The sequence below is a fragment of the Sceloporus occidentalis genome, unplaced genomic scaffold (assembly GCF_023333645.1).
Source record: "Sceloporus occidentalis isolate IW3139 unplaced genomic scaffold, rSceOcc1.0.p SCAF_9, whole genome shotgun sequence".
Classification (NCBI taxonomy): Eukaryota; Metazoa; Chordata; class Lepidosauria; order Squamata; family Phrynosomatidae; genus Sceloporus; species Sceloporus occidentalis.
The window spans coordinates 42,557,289-42,574,436 of NW_028316989.1; the positions used below are offsets into that span (position 1 = coordinate 42,557,289).

General features: G+C 42.6%; 1 protein-coding gene across 2 annotated transcripts; it reads left to right on the top strand.

Moving 5' to 3' along the window:
• Nucleotides 1–289: 289 nt before the first annotated feature.
• On the top strand, nucleotides 290–16,634 carry LOC149307413 (hyaluronan and proteoglycan link protein 3-like). 2 transcript variants are annotated; one of them, XM_089537963.1, is made up of 5 exons: nucleotides 290–345; nucleotides 10,589–10,759; nucleotides 11,538–11,906; nucleotides 12,288–12,590; nucleotides 14,010–16,634. In XM_089537963.1, exons 2-5 carry the CDS (start codon nucleotides 10,627–10,629, stop codon nucleotides 14,288–14,290), a joined length of 1,086 nt encoding a protein of 361 aa, XP_089394089.1. In that variant the 5' UTR covers nucleotides 290–345; nucleotides 10,589–10,626; the 3' UTR covers nucleotides 14,291–16,634. The 2 variants fall into 2 exon arrangements, with proteins under 2 accessions (XP_089394089.1, XP_089394088.1); XM_089537962.1 differs by lacking the exon at nucleotides 290–345 and adding an exon at nucleotides 7,255–7,338.
• The last annotated feature ends 514 nt before the right edge of the window (nucleotides 16,635–17,148 follow it).

The window sequence follows — 17,148 nt, forward strand, 5'->3', positions numbered from 1 at the left end:
CATAATCTCATTGCTTTTGTATAGTATATTCTTGCATCTTAGTTTATCTTTGTTGTTGTTCCTCATTTATATAAATTGGCTGCCAGGGTTGCTTCTCAGCCTTTTGGCTAAGATCAAGTGTAGGATCTGGTTCTTTAAGGGGCTGGTCCTCTCTGCCTTCTTCATCCAGCCCCATCCCACCCAAGTTTCCTCGGGGTCCCTCCCTCCGACCCACATTGCACTAAACTTTCAGCTCCAAACTTTCCTTAGTCAGTCGGAAGGGAGCAGTCCATCCAGCCGCCTGCTTTGCTTTGCTCTTTCTCTGCTCTGACAGCCTCCAAAGCCAGGCATCTGCCTCTTTTGCCTGTAAGTAGAAGCCAGGGATGAAAGGAAGGGGGGAGTTTGGGATGAGTTTTTTGGAGGGTTGTCTGTGGTGGGATTCTTCTTTGCATCCCCTGGGAAGGAGGGCAAGGCAGGGACAGAGGGATGGGGTCCAGGGCAGAGGCAGATGCTTGCCTGCTTTGCTCTATGGAGGAAGCTCCAAACAGGTTTGGCTCCTGGGACAGGAGGCAGCTAGAGATGTTGCAATGGAGCAACGTGTTGTGTATAAGGTTGAACCAATTATGTCTGTAAAGTGCCATGTGAATGTTATGGCACTATATAAATCATCATCATCATTAACAACAACAACAATATATATGTGGTGGTGGCACCAAGGGGGTGCGGACCGCACCAGGTAACGTCTTAAGGAGCGGTGACACCACTGCTCCTCAAACACCTACCTTTTGCTAGAAATTGGCTGCAGCATTCGCCCGCTTCCCTTTAAAATGCTTTAAGAGATGGTGGGCATGGGGTAAAGCTCAGCGGGAGGACAAAGGGCGAGGTCCCAGAATGATTTTAAATTAACATTTCAATTTTTTTACAACATTCTTTGAAAATTTCAAAAAAATGTTATTCTTTTAAAAATTTCTTTCCAAACTTCTCGTCTTTAACCCAATCTTCACGGTGTGTATGTGAGTGCATTTAGGTTGCACATATGATCTTGTAATTTAAAGGGATCGTTTTAATTTTGCCAGTTCTGTACATCATTAGCATGACATTTGGTGGCCTATGGGAATTGTGACTGACAAGTAACATTAGCGCAAAAAAGGATGACTGAGGATTCTATATGGTATGAAATAGGAGGAGGAGGTCAATGGGAGAGTGACACCACGAGTTCCCACACTGGGTGACACCAACCCTAAAGACACTACTGGGTTGTGGTGTGGGAGAGGAAACTTCTGGTGTGATGTGGAGATGAGCCACTATAGTGGCCAAGGCTGTGAGAATCATAGAATCTATAGACTCTTATAGGACTTTATCACATGGGGACCACTGAAAGTATAAACGAGAATTATCCCATGAAAAGTGAGCATTCACAATTAAGATTTTCACATGACGGTGCGATCAAATGGCCATTATCCCAGGAATATCCTGGGAATATCCCACAATTGTGATAAGGGTTTTTGCATGACGTTGAAAAGCGATTAAAGTGCCATTAACTGTGAATAACCGGGCAATAAATAGCAACAAATCATTCACGGGAAGATCCCAAAAATGCTTTTTCCTTGGATAATGGCTTTTTTGGGGGGCTGTGTCTGAAAATCTTAATTACGATAATAGTAATTGTGCGATTTTCATGGGATAAACCCCATTTAATCTTCCAATTCTCCTCCATGTGATAAAGTCATAGAGTTGGAAGATACCCCAAAGGCAATCTACTCCACCACCCTGCCATGCAGGAACTCACCATCAAAGCACTCCCAACAGATGGCCATCCAGCCTCCGTTTAAAGACCTCCAAAGAAAGGTACTCCACCACTCTCTGAGGGAGTGTGTTTCACTGTGAAACAGCTTTTACTGTCAGGACGTTCTTCCTAATGTTGAGGTGGAATCTCTTTTCCTGGAGCCTGCATCTATTGTTCTGGGTCCTCTTCTCTGGAGCAGCAGTAAACAAGCTTGCTCCATCCTCCATATGACTCCCCTTCAAATATTTAAACAGGACTATCATATCACCTCTTCACCTTCTCTTCTGCAGGTTAAACATACCCAGCTTCCTAAAAGTCTCTCCTCATAGGACATGGTTTCCAGAGCCTTCACTATTTTGGTTGTCCTCCTCTGGACACATTCCAGCTTCTCAACATCCTTTTTGAATTGTGGTGCTCAGAACTGGACACAGTATTCCAAAGCAGAATAGAGTGGCACTATTACTTCCCTTGATCTAGACAGTATATCCAAAAAGCCTAGAATCACATTGGCTTTTTAGCTGTACCATCACACGGTTGACTCACATTCAACTGGTTGTGTGTCTTCAAGTCATTTCCGACTTCTGGCAACCGTATGGCAACACTATCTTGGGTTTTTCTTGGCCAGATTTGTTCAGAGGAGGCTTCTCCTGAGGCTGAGTGTGTGTGACTTCCTCAAGGTTTTTGTTGTTGTGTGCCTTCAAGTCGTTGCTGACTTCTGGCGACCCTAAGGCAACCCTACCATTGGGTAAGATTGGTTCAGAGGAGGGTTTTCATTGCCATCCCATGAGGCTGAGAGTGTGTGTCTTGCCCAAGGTCATCCAGGGAAGAAGAGAAAGAGAAATTGATCTAGCCACTTTCCCAGAGCTCCCAAGATGGCAAGCATTAGTGTTACAGTATATCCAGGGCTAGCCATGTTGGCCATATAGATACATCCAAGAGCATCCAAAAGCCACAAAACAGTGATACTTTGTCTCCTAGTACATACATGGTCAAAACGAGTGGCCTCTGTCTACATGGATACCATCTTGCAACAACAGTGTGGTATAGTGGTTTGAGCATTGGACTATGACTCTGGGGGCTAGGGTTTGGCCATGGAATCCCTCAGTGACTTTGGGTGAGTCACACTATTTCAGCCTCTGGTGGTAAGAATGGTAACCCCTCTCTGAAGAAATTTGCCAAGAAAATCTTGTAGGTTGCCATAAATTGGAGACAACTTGAAGGCACAACAACAACAACAACAACAACCCATATGGGCAGAAGGAGGAGTGGTCTCTGCCTACCTAGATAACCCTCCATACCATTTTAACTCAGAACAACACCAACAGCATCTTAACAAAATGCAGGTCGGTGACTGACGTCGTGATATATTTTGTGTCCTGCATGGTTTTTAACGCCGTTGCCTGATAAAGAAGCCGATGGAGCTTCAAAAGCTTGCAACATGTCTTGTGTGCATTTTTGGTGGGCCCAATAAAGGTATCACTGCTTTGTGGATTTTGGATGTTACTGTACTAAGCTTTAGTATTGGCATTAAAAATAGTACCGCACCTTTTGAACATCCACTCTGCTTTGTGTGTGTGTGTGTGTGTGCTTTTTGTGAAAGTTAGGTGGGATGTACAAGAGAGTATTCAGTCTGGGTCAAGGAAGCTCTTCTCTTTTGACCACTTGCATTACAGGCCAGTTGAAAGGGCAGACCAGATTTGGCTTTGCTTAACCGGAAGCTTGATTCTATTCATGAGTGAAGTCTCAACATGTGAGAACACATCTAATGCCATGTGGGCAGGTTATGGAAGAGGAAAAGACTCTACAGTCATGTAGAGAATAATGCTTGGAAATGTGGAAGGCAGTGGGAAAAGAGGAAGAGCTTATTCCAAGTGGCCACAGAATATGTGTCAGAGTCTTCTCCCATATTCACACCTGAGGCTTTAACCAACCCAGAATTTTTAACCAGCTTGTATAAAAACCTGAACTGTAAAATGAAAGTGAGAGGCAGATCTTTTTAAATGAACAAATCACGCTTGTGTCAGTTGAGATGTAAGCTTGACTTCTCTTTCAAATACTTTCCATCAGTATTTAATGCCAATAATTTTGATCTGATGGAATGTAATAGACAAGTACATGGGGCTACTCTGTGATCTTGGGATGGTAGGATTCATGTTTTGTTCACACTTGCTTTTGGGAAGCCGCTCATTAATCTTGGCCACATATTTGCATGGCAGCAGTGCTGGTCTTTAAGATTTAGATAGAATCACAGAATCATAGAGTTGGAAGAGACCGCAAGGGCCATCCAGTCCAACCCCCTGCCATGCAGGAAATCACAATCAAAGCATCCCCAACAGATGGCCAGCCAGCTTCTGTTTGAAGACCTCCAAGGAAGGAGACTCCACCACAGATCCAGCTACAGCTTACCAGTTGAAGATCAATATATGCCTTCCTTCAGGTCTACCATATTGTCATGTCTCTTCAAGTATGATTTATGGCAATCCCATCCTAAGGTTTTCTTGGCAAGATATATTCAATAGAGATTTGCCATTGCCTTCCTCATAGGGCTGAGAGAATGTAACCTGACCAAAGTCACCATAGGGCTTTCCATGATACAGTGACAGTTCAAACGCTAGTCTCCCAGAGTCCTAGTCCAGCACTTGCACTACTATATCACACTAGTTTTCTAGAAAAAGCTGTTCATGGTACTGTGATTACTATTGTTTTATGATATGTTTTAGCCTTGGCTGTTTCTATGTTCTCTACAGAGATTTACTCTGTCTTGGCACATACCTTACGGTTGCATCTGCACTGCAGAAATAATCCAGTTTCTGTAGTGTGGATGCAACCTACCTTCTCTTCCCCATCCCAGTTTGTTCAACAAAGTTCTTCCATTCTCCATTTCTGAGTTGTATGCATTTTTGCTCAAAAGTAAGCCTATTTGTGTCCAATGGGGTTTATTCTCAGGCAAGTGTGCTTTTGTTGGCAGCCGTAGGGGTGTCTTGTGTGTTGTACTTTAGGCCAGCAGACTCTAGACTTGTGGGGTCTACTGTAATTTTTATTAGAACTTTCCACCAGGTGAAAAGTAATGGCTCAATGGAAGTCTTCCCAGAACACACACTCAACACAGAAATAGATTTTCATAACCAGAAGTGAAGTTAACAACTTTTATGCACACAAATGTCTTCCTAGATTTGCTTAGTTTCAGCAGACTAATATTTGAGCATCTAGAGCCAGCCTGGTATAATGGTTTGAGCACTGGTCTGCAGCTTTGGAGATCAAGGTTCAAATCCTGGCTTGGAAACCCACTGAGTGACTTTAGGCAGGTCACACTCTCTCAGCCTCAGAGAATGGCAAAGGCAACCCACCTCTGAATGAATCTTGCCAAGAAAACCCTGTGATAGTTTCATTTTAGGGTTGCTATAAGTTGGAAATGACTTGAAGGATTGGAAACCCTGGTTTGATTGTATTATCTATCTATCTATCTATCTATCTATCTATCTATCTATCTATCTAATCTTCCTGCATAATAGACATTTTTGAAGTACTCTATTAAATACCACTTTAGAGAAGTTTCTTCCAGATCCCAAATGGATGAAATGAATCACTTAAAATACATCTTTCCGAGAGTAATGACTAACAAAATGGAACCGAGACATGAAATATTTCAGTTTTGTTAGTCACTCGGAGAAATATATCTGATTCCTTGGAACCGAAAGATAAGGATCACCTGGTTAAGGTGATTCTTCTCCTCCTGAATGAATTCTTCTTTCCTGACAATAGAAGGCATGGCAAGACATGAACAGTGTCTCCCCACCTTAGTCAATGGGAAACACAACACAGAGCAAATGTAAGCTTATAATTTCCCCCTTCAGTGCTGGTATTGCATGAAAAATAACAGACAATTCATCTCTGGGTTTGTTTGGTTTTGGAGAAGTTGTGGTTGGTTCTGTTTTTAAAGTGCATATCCTTCCAGAGCTACAGCACCAATGGACAATGATAGTTTGCCGACAGAAGGTTGTTGGGAAGGGAAGGTGTGATGGCCAACAGTGTTGCAACCTGGATGTATAAAAGCCCATTGTGCTTGAATGGACCAAGTGTTCGAAGGAGTGGATGGTTTTGTTTAGATAGGGGGAGAGATTGCAAAGGAAACCTCAGCTTGTTTAGGTAGGAGAGAGGGAGTGTAAGAACAAGTGCTGTTTTATGCCTGGAGAGGATGTAAGGGTATCATTGTATGTTTGGTGAATGAGAAGGGGCTTGGGAAGTTTCCTGTAATGGGAGTCTTCCTAGCCCCGCAGGAGACTTTTTTATTTTCTGGTGGGGATTGGGAAGCATAGGATGGGATAGGAAAGAAGGATATTGCAGAAACTGTAGAAGAATATGGACACATTAGTCAATTGACAACAGAAGCACATAAAGGTTACATTGCTAGGTCACAAGCAGGTAATTCTTTTTTAAAACACGAAATTTTATTAAGTATAAAAACACAAAAAACACATACTTATATAACATACATATACATGCATATACAACCATACGTACCTGTAGCTATATCTACATACTTTATACCAACTATGCCATCACACTCTTTCTTTCTGGTTCCTTCTTGGCCTCATTCCCACTTACAGATAAATTGGTGTGTGCTCTGAATCGATGGATTGATTCAAGATCGGATTGTGGTTTACACTACACTTGTCCTGATTGCATTTTCTGTCATTTTCTGGCATCAAAATAACCCACTTGTGGTTCCCATTCACGAATGAATCAACTGAAAATGATTCGGTTCCAGACGGCCGAAGGGGAAATTTGAACCGATTCCAATCTGCTTGTGGTTCACACTTGTGCGGAATTGATTTACCATAAAAGAAGCAGAAAAAAAATCAGTGTCAAAAAGATGCAGGTTAAATGGGTCTGGAGCATGGCCCCCTTCTTGGAATCACTTCAGCTATTTGGATTAAGTGGGAACCAGAGTCGTTTGAACTGATTTGAACCGAATCACGATCCGGTTTAAAAGGTAATGGGAATGAGGCCCTTATCTTCTTTCATCTCCAAACAACCCTACATTTTTACATCTCCAATACTCCCCCTTCCGTCTTCATCAATATATTCTTTGTTTCACCTTCTATCCTCCTTTTACTCTTCCTCACACTTACTCATACTCTCCTAACACTTACACAAACCTTCTTACACCTACACATACTTTCTTTCACTTCCTCATACCTTCCTACACCTGAATGTACCTTTTCCAACTTACTTCATCTTTTATTCATACTTCCCTCCTTGTCCATACAAGTCTGTTTCTCATCCTCTATATGACTTTCTTTTACAGTAACATAACTTTGTTTAACCCAGTCTACTTTCTTTTATACGTCTTCTTTTCATAAATCATATTTTATAACTTATACCTACAGACTCTATTCCCACAAGGTTCATATATTTACAGTTTCATTCTTACTATAAACTTTCAGGTATTCATTCGTTTTATGAACTCAGTACTGACAAGCAGGTATTTCTGAACAGACGGTTGCCAGAAATGTAGAAGGAAGTCCTGTCTGCCTCCAGATTTTAATTTTATCAACACCTGATAGTCTAAGGTAAATAATTCCTCGACAGGGGTATTTCATTTTCCATTTAAATACATATATATATTTAAAAAACATAGGTGCACGCGCCTGGACAAGATTTTGGAAACCTCTCCTAGAAATATCTATTCATCACCTTAGTATTTGCTATCTCAAATTGGAGGGCACCTTTGCTTAGGAGAGAGAGTGGTTAGTGCCAATGGGCCAGTACATGATATCTCTTCTTTCAGATACTGGGTAGAGAATTCTGGGAGTTGTTCTCCAAAATGTAACTCCTCCAAACTCTGCTTTCAAGACACCGCTTCACCTTCCAACGGAAAGGATGAACCACGAATCTGCTGTCCCATCCCCTCTACATCTGCTGTCTTAGTTCTCACTTTGCCTACAGTACAAATACAAATCCACCCAAGGATAAGGCTGCCCTGCTGCATCTCTGTGTGATTCATCATAATGACTTTTTCCATTTTCCATTGAATCTACATGAGCAGGTTAAGAGTTAGCTTTCTGTTGTACTGAAATGAGGCCGGAGGACATCTTTCATCCCAGAGAAGGCTGCTTGTTGTCTCTCTCCTATTCACTGCTCTGAATTAACTGTCATCGAATCACAGAAGAGACCTAAAAGATCATCTTTGCCATCTCCTGGTTTATTTAGGAAAGCTGCAGCTACCACATCTTTATAACTTCCTTTTTTTTAATTTCTATTAGGGTGAATGCCCCAAACAAAGACCTACATGATAACTCTCTGCTTCTGGGTAGATTGCACTGTTTCAGTTGCAGCAATCCTGTGTCTGATTTCCATGGGATTTCACACTTTGTGGAACTCAGTAGCACTTACCTTTGAGTAAACATGCCTAGACATTTGAGTAACTGCGGTTTGGCTATGCAGAAAAAGTTGGCAGGTGTGTTGTTTTGAAGAGCAAATGAGTCTTCACTTTTCCCCAGGCTGAAAATAAACCTTTTCTGTCACCAGAGCTTTGGCGACATTCTTCTGTCTTAGCACCATTAATTCTGCTTTTGAGTATTCAATCAAATTTTATAGCTTTTTACCAAAGGTCATTGCATAGCACAACAATATAACAATATAACAATTCTGCTTTTAATGAAATGTGAAGTCTCTCCTCCATTGCATTTCAGTGTACTAATAGCAGAGATCTGCAACCGCATGGTGCTGCATGGAGTGATCAATTCAGGGTTCCATTCAGTTCTACCCTGTTGGCTTGGATAGTGTGCTGGCTGGGGATGATGGGAGTTGTTGCCCAACACATCTGGAGGCCAGCAGGAGTAGGGAAGTCTGATCACTGATCTTAATATCTTTCTGAGATGGGCATGGGTGAGAGAGTAGTCTTGGAAGCAAGTGAAAATATGAAGCGAAGTGCCTGCATTTCTGGAATGCCTGGCAAGGATCGGAAATGGCTGGTTGCTTTTCATTGGAAGAAGGAAAGGAAAAAGGCTCAGGTCTTGGACCCGCTCCCGCTTCTTTTACACACGCAAGGGCAGTGTCAGCTTAAAAAAGGAGGTTGTAAACTATGTCTAACCAAAGAGGCCAACAAGTCAAATTCCTGAATGAAATTGCTTGCAGGAAACTTGATGGACACAAAGTGCCCTCTGGCGGTTGGTCAGGAGTTTGATACGACTTTTAAGTTTCAGTCTAATCCTAAATACTATGATGTCTGATGTTGGAATCTAAGCAGTATCAAGTCTGGTTAGTACTTGGGTGGTAGAGCACCGAGAAAGACCTGATGCTGTAGGCCATATTTCAGGGGGAGGCAATGGTAAACAATATCTGAGTACTCCTTGGCTAAGAAACCCTATGGAATTCATGATGTTGCCATAAGTTGGTAACAGGTAACTTGAAGGCACACACATACACCAATCATTCAGCTCAGTTTTATTTATGTTTACACAGATGTAATCTCATTGAGTTCAGTAGGAGCCACTCCTTACCAAATGCACTCAGGACTATGAGCTGAATGGCAATGCATTTAAAATTAAAACCACATATTCCATAATTGTAGGAAAGGAGGAATTGCTTCTGGCTACTTCAGGCAATTGTATAATCCATAGAGTGAGGATCCAGCCAAAGTGAAACACTCTTGAGCTCCATTAATTGAAGATCAGCAGAAGAATGAAGCATGTTCTGATTTCTCCTTATTTGAAATCAGTGGGACTTGATAGATTTTCTCTTGGACTTGTGCATATGTTTGTATGTTTTTTCAGTTATTTTTGTTTTACTAATAATACCCAGCTCTTTCTTAACAGTAAGAGTTGTTCAGAAGTAGAATGTAGAGTACCTTGAAAAGTTGTGGACTCTTCTTCATTGGAAGCTTTTAGACAGAGGATAGATGGACATCTCTCATGGTGGGTTTATAAGTGGATTCCTGCACTGGCAGGGGATCGGAGTAGCTATCTCTGGGGGACCCTCCCGACTCCTTGAGTCTATGATATATTTTTTAATCAGATGGGCATTGCTGCCCCAAGACCCCCCAGAGGAAATGTATCACCCCATAGGAGAGCAAACCAGGACACCAATCTGTAAATATGTGCATTTGCACACAATTGGCTGCTATCCTGTCCAGAACCCATACATTTACAAGATCATGTTTATGGTTGTTTGTGGCCAAACATGACTCCAAAAGCCTACCTCATAAGCCATGAACATTTCCAAGGCACTGCAAATGGAAATGAATGAAGTTCTCTCCCAGTTGCATATTGTATTGAGGCAAGCAGCTGCATCAGGATACTGAGGGGTCTCACCAGCTGCCCATCTCAATGGGAGAATGGGAGACTTCTGCAGCCATTATTTCCAAGCATTTCAGTCTTTGAAACCCTTCGGTGGGGGTGCTGCCTGGTTTAAGAGGTAAGTTTTTGGGGAGTGGACTTGGCAGAAGTAGCTCTGAAGCAAGATCATGGCCAATGGTTTGTAAGTGTAGGTGGAAATAGATCACTAATGGCTTTCATTTCAATGGAAATGCATTGCTTCTTTCTAAAGTGGGAAAGAATGGAACCAGATGACCTGTAGGCCTATTTAATCTGCTGTCCAGGTGCTGACTGTGAACGGGCAACTTTCAGACCCATATTCCCCCTTCTTAGGGTTCATAGACCCCTAATGTGGCTTTATAGTCCTTAACTTTTAACTGTTTTTATCCATTCTGCCTTGACATGGGAGAGCCCTAGTGGGTTCTGATGGCATTTAGAAATGCCTTTTTTTTTTTTTTTGCCTTAAATAAAGAGCTAATCCAATTCTCCCTCTTTTGACTGACAGGCACTCATTTTGTCTTATTCTGGAATATCCTCCAAGTGATGCTCATCCCTTTGGTTGTGATGCTGCTGCAGACAGGCAGCAGCAACTGTGGCCTCCCTTTCTACAATGGCTTCTATTATGATCGAGTCATGAATGACAAAGGTGATGGCAATGGCAATGGCAATGGAGAAGGTAAGTTATGGGCAGGTGCTCTGTTCTAGAATCATAGAAACATAGAGTTGGAAGAGACCTCAAGGGCCATCCAAATCCAACCCTCTGCCTTGTAGGGATACACAATCAAAGCACTTTCGACAGATGGCCATCCAGCCTATGTTTAAAGACCTCCAAAGGAGGAGATTCCACCACCCTCCAAGGCAGCATGTTCAACTATCAAAAGCTCTTACTGTCAGGAATTCTACCTAAAGTTCAGGTGTCAACACAGGGATGTTGAACGTTTGGCTCTCCAGATGCTGATGAGCTCAGAGGAGTTGCACTAGATGGCTCTTGTGGTCTCTTCCAACTCTATGAGTCTATGAAAAAGCAACCTCATCCAAAAGTGGCCAGTGGCCATTTCTTGATACAGGTAAACTGCTTACAGACATGTTACTGTCTTCATTTGCCTCTCTGAAACTTCAGCACACCATTCTTGCTCATGTTCATGCCTATCTTTACAGCAATAGGGACTAGAAACATGACCTTTAATTTTAACAGTGGAAGCACTGAGATTCTTGGAAAGCTCAGTTCTGCATCCAGTGGAACATGAAAGTATTAAAATTATTATTATTTTAAGATGCTTTTTGTTTTTAAAAAGTTTCTTCTCAATTTGCTCTAGCGTAGTTTTAAACTGGAAGGGGCTGAGAGAAGATCTCATTGTTTGTCTCCTCCTAATCCAGAATATCTCTATAGGAGATGCTTGCATTTTCCCCCTGCTTCTTTGCCCATGCTAATTTCTACCTTCTCCACCTCTCAGTTCACTTAAACGGTGTGAGGCTGCTGGTTGAGACTTCGCAGGATTCTGTCTTCTCCCTCCGCGGTGCCAACGTCACGCTGCCCTGCCACTACTACTACTCACCCAAACTGGATGCCCCACGCATGATCCGCATCAAGTGGTCCAAACTGAGGGAGGATAACACCAAAGATGCTGATGTGCTGGTTGCCTCTGGGTTTAAACATCGCAGCTTCGGTGACTTCCGAGGACGGACGCGTCTGCAGCGGTCAGCTCCCCATGAAGTGTCCCTCGTGATCAATGACCTGCGCTTGCGTGATGCGGGCAAGTACCGCTGTGAGGTCATTGATGGGCTGGAAGATGAGAGTGGGACTGTGGAACTAGAGTTGCAAGGTGCGTGGCATGATGCTGAGGCTCCCTTGTTCACTATTAAGCAGTATGGAAATGGAAATGCTAAATGCTACGAAGACTGTAACAATGAGTGACTTTAGGTCAAAATTTATCACTACACATCTCTGTCTAAATTACAGAGGTGCATGCCAAAAAGTTACTTTAGTTTTCTGATTGAAGGAGATGAAAAGCTTGTAGGGTCTACTGGAACCATCCAGAGTTTATATTTCTATTTGGCCACAAGATGGCAACAATAGTCTTTGCCATTTTTAAGGTTTAACGTCTGCTTTCTGTTGGGAATCAAAATTAAAGGATTCACACACCTGCTGCACAACCAAATGTTTGCTTTGGAACCCACTCACCAGATGTCTTTTATTTTTTTAGGGGTGGTCTTCCCTTACCAGCCTCACCACGGACGCTACATGCTCAACTTCCATGAGGCTAAGAAGGCCTGTGAGGACCAGGATGCAGTAATTGCCTCTTTTGAGCAGCTCTTTAAATCCTGGATGGAGGGCCTTGACTGGTGCAATGCAGGTTGGCTGGTGGATGGGACAGTCCAGTACCCCATCACTCTGCCACGGGAACCTTGTGGTGGGAAGAACTTGGCCCCGGGCATCCGGAACTATGGAGAACGTCACAAGAACCTCCATTACTTTGATGCCTTCTGTTTTTCATCTGCTCTGAAAGGTGAGCTAAGCTCTGACCAGTGGTCAGAGATTATATCCTTGTAAGTGATCACTTTTTGCAACTAGGTTACTTGAAGGAAGAAATGGGGGATGCTGGATTGACCATTGTAATGTAGTGCCTTTGGGGATGGTTTGGAAATTGTACTTAATTCAGAATATAGCCACTAGGACAGCATTCCAAAAGTAAGTGCCCTCCAGATCTTTGGGACTATAATTCCCATTGGCCACTGCCAAGATGACCAGTGGTCAGAGATTCTAGGAGCCCTACAGATGGGGGACAACTGTGGGATGCTAAGGGCCACAGTGGCCTCCTAGGAGACCTTGGAAAGCCACACATCTTACACACACAGACACACACCTCTTAAAATCTCAAATCCCCTGTAAGGGTTATGAAGGCATTTTTCCTATGTTTTAAGCCCCTCCTGGGCCATTTTAGGCCCAGGAGAAGAGTTTTTTTTAACGAAAATAAGTCTCTGGAAGCCTCTCCTAGGCTAAAATAGCCCAAAGGAGGCCAAAAACATGGCAAAAATGTTCCCATACCAGCAGACATTTTGGGGCATGCAGGTGGATTTTTTTTCAATCCTCTGATGGGTCCGGAGAGCCAGAAAAACAGCTCTAAAGGGCTGCACTTTACCCATCCCTGATCTGAAACATCTGGAGAGTGCCTGGCTGGTGAAGGTGGCAGTAGCTGCCCAGCTAGAACCAGTCTATGAGAACAGGCCTCATAGGAGCCTTGGAGTCTGCCTTATGGAGACATTCATGTTGATTTGAAACATATTTAGACAGTTAATGAAAGTGAATGCATGTCTTTTGATTTGCCTTCACTAAATGACTTTCTTTTTCTATCTCTGAACTCTTTACAAATAAGATGTGTTATGTTTGAAAAAAAGCACCCGGACAAGCATCAGGGGAAATGGCTTTAAAATGTGTGTATTAAGACAAATCGATACACATGTGTACATTAGGATAGTGACACCTTTGCTTTCTGATGGCTTAGTGTACACAAACTTTGTTCCATGCACAAAATTATTATATAAAACTACTTTTAAGCTAGGTCTGTAAGGTGTATGTGAAACATAAAGGAATTTCATGTTAAGACTTGGGTCCTATCTCCAAGATATTGCATTATGTATATACAGATATTCCAAAATCTGGGGAAAAAAATACCCTGTAACACTCCTGGTCCCAATCATTTTGGATAAGTGATACTCAACCTGTATTTTCATCTTGGACAGGTGTCTTTGTCAACCTTATGAGGAGCTTCTTAGGATTAACTCTTGGACCTTTTCCTTGGCAAGCATATGCTTTGAAACTGAGCTAGAGTGACCTGCTGACTGCACTCAGCACTGGTATAAAAATATGGAGGATATTTTGACATTCATTAATTGCTAGATAACATGTTTTTCTGCCCTCTCAACAGGGATTGTTTATTATCTGGCTCACCCTCGGAAGCTTACCTTGGAAGAGGCCAAGCAAGCATGCCAGGATGACAAAGCAGAGATTGCCAAGGTGGGCCAGCTCTATTCAGCATGGAAGTTCCTGGGCTTGGACCAATGTGATGCTGGCTGGCTGGCAGATGGTAGCGTGCGCTACCCCATCACCTCTCCCCGGCCCAACTGTGGCCCACCAGAACCTGGTGTCAGAAGCTTCGGCTATCCTAAAGTAGGGAAATTTGGAGTCTTTTGTTACAAGAGGAGCTAAAGGAAGGCAAGAAGCAGGCTGTGACAGCTCCCTACATGCGTGGACAATATTGTTGTCACCTGCTCCCACCTAGAGTTTATTTAAAGAGCCAGTTTGTGGGGGCTTTCTTTTAATTATATGTCTTTTTAATTGTTTTTCTTTGTTTGTTTTTATATTTTTGTAATGAGAGGGAAAAATACTGTACAACTTTGCATTGACAGGCCTGGATTTGTTTTGGTGCAGATTCAAAGATTTTCCAGCCTCACTGCCCACCTAATGCAGCGGCAGGGGAAAGCTGTGTTTAATGGGGATTTTGGGTCTAATTATTGTGCTTTCTGGAATGGAATGGGGTCATGCTCATCATCTGCAGAAGGGAAAAATAATTTTCTGTATAGCTAGTTGCCACGTCTCACTCAATGAATTACAGACTCCGGTGTGACATTTCCTAGTTCCTACCAGCATAAATTTCATTACTCCACCAATAAGCCAATGTTTACAAGCTCTGAAAACTGAGCCAGATAGTTTGAAGGCTCAGGGCTCTACTGTACTAGCTTGCTGCAATAGTAGGTATCTCTTAGCTTGTGTAAAATTATCGCTGCTAAGACTTGTTTTGCTTCTTAGTTTGTTGATAAGAATCCCAGGGCAAAGAAATATAGGCTGTTTGACCAAGGCCAATCCAGGATGTTTTACTGCCTGTAGAAAAAGCGTAAGATTACATCTCACCTCATATTCTTAGTCTGATTTACAGTAGTTGACTGGAAAACATTGACAGTGGGATTGAGTTCTTCACTACAATTTAGGGCATCAGGGTAGTTTGGGGGGGTGTAGAACAGGCAAAGTAGACTCAGGAGATGTGGACTGGGGCTGTCACTTAGCACCTGCCTCTTGTGGCAGGTGCCTTAGTCTCATAAAATGATAAAGCTGGAAGAGATCCCAAGGGCCATCCAGTTTCATCCCCTGCCATGCAGAAATATACAATCCAAGCACTCGCGATGGATGACCATCCAGCCTTCCACTTCTTTTTCAGTTACAAGAACTGCAAACACTCTTCCGTGTTGTGAAAATTAATGATATATCATCTGGTTACCATTTCACAGTCGGAAATCCTGGGATTGTTACAGAGAACAAGAGCCCTTGTTATACGTAACTGAAGACTCTGTTTTATCTTTTGTATTCATGTTCCAGACTTATCCCTCACTGACTTAAAGGCCAAAAGTACAGAGCTGGTCCAAGGCACTTAACTACCTAAGGTAACAAGATGGATCCCCTTTTTGATCCATGTACAAAAGCCAATGCCTGGCAAGTCAATCTTTCTTCAGTTTTGGTGATGAGACACGGCATCTGAAGGTAGCGGATGAGGCTAGGGCTGTATAGCACATAGCATCTGATGCCAAGGATGATGGACCCCCTTTGCCTAATGGTAAATCCAGACCAGCAAAATGAGGAAGGTTGTTGCTGAAAACCATGCCACCGAATCATGATCATCCCAAAACAGATTACTCTATTGATAGTATGGCTGTAGCAGTGTAAGAAACAGGCGGGCGCATGAAGTCTGAATGCAGTTCTTAATATATCACCTTGGACTCATAATAAGCTATTGTTTGTGTTCAGTATGAAAATTCACCAGACATAGGCTGCAATCCTATTAGAGGCATATGTATGTAGGCCAACTTTATGCCTATGTATGTTCCTTTTTGGTCTGTATGGAGGCTGGTATTCCTGTCTTCCTTCTGCATTGACTAAAGCCCCCACCCCAAAACTTACCATAGAGTCACCACACCCCATGGGATATTCTGTTGAGAACTCTGGTAGACAGGACAAATGTCTGGTTCTGTCCCAATATCCAGATGAGAAGTCAGAGGAGCTGAATAGACCTCAGTGAAGAGTACAGTCATTTCAAGTCTGGATATAGGGACATAGCCAGATGCATCTCTGATCCTCCATCACTCTCACCAAGCATAGAATTGTTGGCAGGGAAAGCTACAACAACTCTACAAGAGATCCAGGTGGAACTACTACACTATGCTGGACCATACAGGATTGTGGCTATTGACAAAAGACAATTAAGGTTCTTGTTGCCATAATACAGTCTAGCAATTTTCTTTAAAAATGGAAAACCGCAGGTTCCAGGGAACTTTTTGCATCTTACTTCATTCTATATACCTTTCCATTTTTTCACCCTGTTCTATCCAGAATAAGCAAAGTTCTTGTTTGGATGCCTTCCTTGTGTGGTGCAGCCACACCACTATTTTGGGAAACATCTGTTTCCCATAATTTTGTATTCATCCCTGAATGTACCCCAGCTCTTGTTTTCTTTCTGTCAAAGGCAGAGATCTGCTTGGATGCTTGGAAATAAAACTTTGAAAGAAACCAGCCACGAAATCACACTTTTCTATTCCCCTGAGTCAAAGAAGCTGTTTCACCAACCTGAAACATTTCATTGGGCGTTGGAAGTTGTCGGAACAAGATGTCCCATTTTTGTTGCTCTGGAAAGATTTAAAAACAAATGGCATTGAAATGTGTGTTGGAGAGAGGGGAACAACGGTTAATGATGGGTATCTTGGAGCAGAACAGAAAAGAAGTGTTGAAACATGAAAGGTGTCAAGGTGCTGAAGGGTGGAGAAAGGGAAGGAAAGGGCTGGAGGGTTCGAGAGAGGCTGCAAGTCTGTTGGAAGCAGGAACAACATTCATGGAGATGTCAGCGATTAATCAAAGGTCTGTGCTTATCGTTTACATTTGCAGAAAATATCAAGAACGGCCTTCCTTAAATATTAAAATAATCTTCCCTTCATATATACAGCAGTGTGTAATAAATAAAAGTGTGCAGATGTTGCATGCATGCCCCCCAACATGTCATAGATGGAAACTGGGGATATGTG

What these genes read in the sequence shown, in the direction of transcription:
- LOC149307413 (XM_089537963.1), top strand. Translation starts at nt 10,627, where the DNA reads ATGCTCATCCCTTTGGTTGTGATGCTGCTGCAGACAGGCAGCAGCAAC. An exon ending in TGTGGAACTAGAGTTGCAAG is followed by an intron (nt 11,907 to 12,287) that starts GTGCGTGGCATG and finishes TTATTTTTTTAG; the next exon opens with GGGTGGTCTTCCCTTACCAG. An exon ending in TTTTTCATCTGCTCTGAAAG is followed by an intron (nt 12,591 to 14,009) that starts GTGAGCTAAGCT and finishes CCCTCTCAACAG; the next exon opens with GGATTGTTTATTATCTGGCT.